The sequence below is a fragment of the Copidosoma floridanum genome, unplaced genomic scaffold (assembly GCF_036245765.1).
Source record: "Copidosoma floridanum isolate Cflo_tuat_1 unplaced genomic scaffold, Cflo_Japanese_pri ptg000035l, whole genome shotgun sequence".
Classification (NCBI taxonomy): domain Eukaryota; kingdom Metazoa; phylum Arthropoda; class Insecta; order Hymenoptera; family Encyrtidae; genus Copidosoma; species Copidosoma floridanum.
The window spans coordinates 1,719,164-1,722,099 of NW_028321912.1; the positions used below are offsets into that span (position 1 = coordinate 1,719,164).

Here is a 2,936-nt window from a genome sequence, read left to right on the forward strand (position 1 = left end):
ATCGTAAATTAAACTTAAGTTACAAACCACAGTATGACAAAAAGTCAGAAGTAGCCTTAAAGGATTCGTTAATAGTGAAATAGCTCGTAAAATACTAGGCTCACGTGAAGGTCACCGGTTCATTCGTAACAGAAAAAAAAATTAAAACTAAATAAATGTCAAAGCTTAATTTAAAAGAAAAAAGTCTCTAAAATTTTGAAATCATGTAAATAAAGTGTGCCTTATTAATTTGAAGTATTAATCATTTTGATAAAAATCGCCCAAGCCAACTTAATAAGTAAGGAAAGCTGCCCCTTGACACTCTCGAGAAGCTGCTTGTCTACGGTGAGATAGCAGCTCTACTAGGTGGAAAAGGGACACTACAATAGAGCGATGATAGCATGGCTCTTCTGTACCTGGAGGAGTATTCCCCACCAATTCTCTTTCATAACAGTGCGCGCAGCGCTAGTCATTAACTCGAATAGTCCAACTGCAGTAAGCAACGACAGCGTTTAGTATTAGTACAAGCAGTGATTGTTGCACCTTCAGCTGTACAAGTAGCACACAGAGCGCATATCAAATTTATACAGTAATCAGTTCGATATTGTTCAATCGTCGTTGTCGACTCTGTTGAAGCGGCAGTTTGAACGATTATTTGTACTCGAATTTCTTGTTCTAAATTATCATGACTTTTGCGGAAATACCGACATATACCGACGAAAAAGTACTCGCATCCATTGAAGAAGGTATACGGGGACTTACGGCTCCACGATCTCTTCCCCGTGCAACTTTTAATAATAAAAGCCTCATCTTACCAATTAATCAGAGCTACGGTGACAACAGTCCCTCCAAAGTTAAGCCACACAAGGTAAAAGACCATTTCTATATTGAATTATTACTGTTTTTTTAGAACGAAGTTTTTTATCGCGGGTTACCATGGGATAATATGGACTTCCCGTGTATTTCCTATGTATAAGAATCGTTGGAAACGGAGACTCATCAGGCAATAAGTGTAAGAAAAAATCACGCACTTCTAAAGAGGGGGTGCACTTTTACAGAGGGTAGACGTAACTCAGAGAGAAAGAGAGGGGTAGCCGTAGACAGATTAAGGAAAAAGCGTGCACTCCCATTTTTGCTGGCTGAAGAAAAAAACATAAATTGAAGATAATGTGATTACGAATTAAATGCAATAAGAATTTTGGCAACCGAATGTTATTTAAATGAATAGGAGAACTTTTCTGGTTGACATGCATCAACACGACCCTTATACCCGTCTAAGCTCAGGTGCTATAATCACATTACCAGTAGAAAATTGGTGGCGAAATAAAATATTAAAATTAGTAAAATAAAAAATAGCAATACTATATACACTATCTAATAAAATTATTCCAATAAAAAACATTTTAAAAAATTGTTGCATAAATGGCAGATCAATGTATATAGTCAGTATTGATAAAATCAGTAATTGTTAAATAGTATAACCAACCAATATTACAAAATACGCTAAATCTTCAAAAGGAAATAAGATAGAGCCAAAATATCGAGTTTTACGGGTCTCTTTTGAGGAAAATAGCATTGTGACACACAAAAAAATAGGCGTTGAGTTATGTAAAGACATTACCTAAAATATCCGGCCTCTAAATATTTTTTTATAAAATCAAGATGGAAAAATAGTGAGAAAATTAAAGCATATTTGCAGAATTCTTACAAATATGTAGGATTTATTTCTCATTTTTTGCCTAACAATAACCTTAAAAGTTATTTTAAAAAATTCCTTGAGCCTCTTATTCATAAAAAATGTGCAGAAAAGACATAAATATACCACCGTAACCCACGAGAAAAAGAGGGACTCCAAGTCCTACACTCTGGTTTTTAGAATGAACTCTTTGTAATTTAATGATCGATGATTTTTGTAGGAAGATTTTTATAAAGAGGTAGACTGCACAGGATTTGCTCTGGAAGAAATTTACGTATTCGTAAGTATCGTTTAGTTTTATTCGTCATACATATAATTTAAATGATGGATAAAAATACAAAAAAAATTATTAATAAAAATGACATAATATGAATAGCAAAAAATATTTTCAATAAATTTTGTTTCATTTATAGGTCGAAGACAAATTAATCGTAGTCGAGGGTATACATAAAAAGTTGCAAGATGAGCACGGTAATGTCTACAAAAATTTGTCAAAGACGTTTCCCGTCTCTGAAAACTACGACTTGAATGATGCTAAAATAACCTTAGTCTTGGACGGTACATTAACTATCTACATTCCTTGTAAGGTTGAGCCATTAGCGGATGAGAACTGTACCATCAAAAGTCCATACAACAATGAACCAACTGAAGAAATATAATTTCAGTTAGAAGAATAATATTCTAATGGTATTTCATAACTTCATCTTTTTAAAAATTCAAATAAATGATAAAAACTACGAGAAGAATTTAATATTTTTTATTTTGTTGATATATATATAACCATATTATGTCATTTGTATACACACTTTCATGCAATAAATACACTCCCATAAAATGGTAAAATTTTATAGTGTGTATTGATAAGTCCTCTAGCAAAGCAAAACGACTAATTTCTTTCCGATTTCATTTGTATATAATATTTGACATAATCATGTAGTTGCAAAAAAATTGTTTATCACACGTTCCTAATACTTGTCACTGAAAGATTTATCTAAAAATAGGCAACAGATATTTTTCTAAAATATTACTAATTATAATATTTTACATGAGAAAAAAAATGAAGGCGAGCAATAACAAAGTAACTAATTCATACAATCTTTCTGTTACATTTAAATATAATAATATGCGTACATTATATCCTGAGGCAAAAATGACAAGTCAACAGCACAGGTAGTCTAAACTTATTTGTTGAAAGTGTAGCATTGAATTTTAAGTGAGGTAACAAGGTCAGATTATTTTAATAATTTCACAAGATTATAAG

At 32.0% G+C, this 2,936-nt stretch overlaps 1 protein-coding gene across 1 annotated transcript; it reads left to right on the forward strand.

Annotated features, from left to right (window-relative positions):
• The first annotated feature begins 490 nt into the window (after positions 1-490).
• On the forward strand, positions 491-2,340 carry LOC149373191 (protein lethal(2)essential for life-like). Its single transcript, XM_089597706.1, has 3 exons — positions 491-847; positions 1,896-1,955; positions 2,089-2,340. The coding sequence occupies exons 1-3, from the start codon at positions 665-667 to the stop codon at positions 2,332-2,334; spliced, it is 489 nt and encodes a 162-aa protein (XP_089453832.1). The 5' UTR covers positions 491-664; the 3' UTR covers positions 2,335-2,340.
• Positions 2,341-2,936: the final 596 nt, after the last annotated feature.

What these genes read in the sequence shown, in the direction of transcription:
- LOC149373191 (XM_089597706.1), top strand. Translation starts at nt 665, where the DNA reads ATGACTTTTGCGGAAATACCGACATATACCGACGAAAAAGTACTCGCA. An exon ending in CCAAAGTTAAGCCACACAAG is followed by an intron (nt 848 to 1,895) that starts GTAAAAGACCAT and finishes TGATTTTTGTAG; the next exon opens with GAAGATTTTTATAAAGAGGT. An exon ending in TGGAAGAAATTTACGTATTC is followed by an intron (nt 1,956 to 2,088) that starts GTAAGTATCGTT and finishes TTTCATTTATAG; the next exon opens with GTCGAAGACAAATTAATCGT.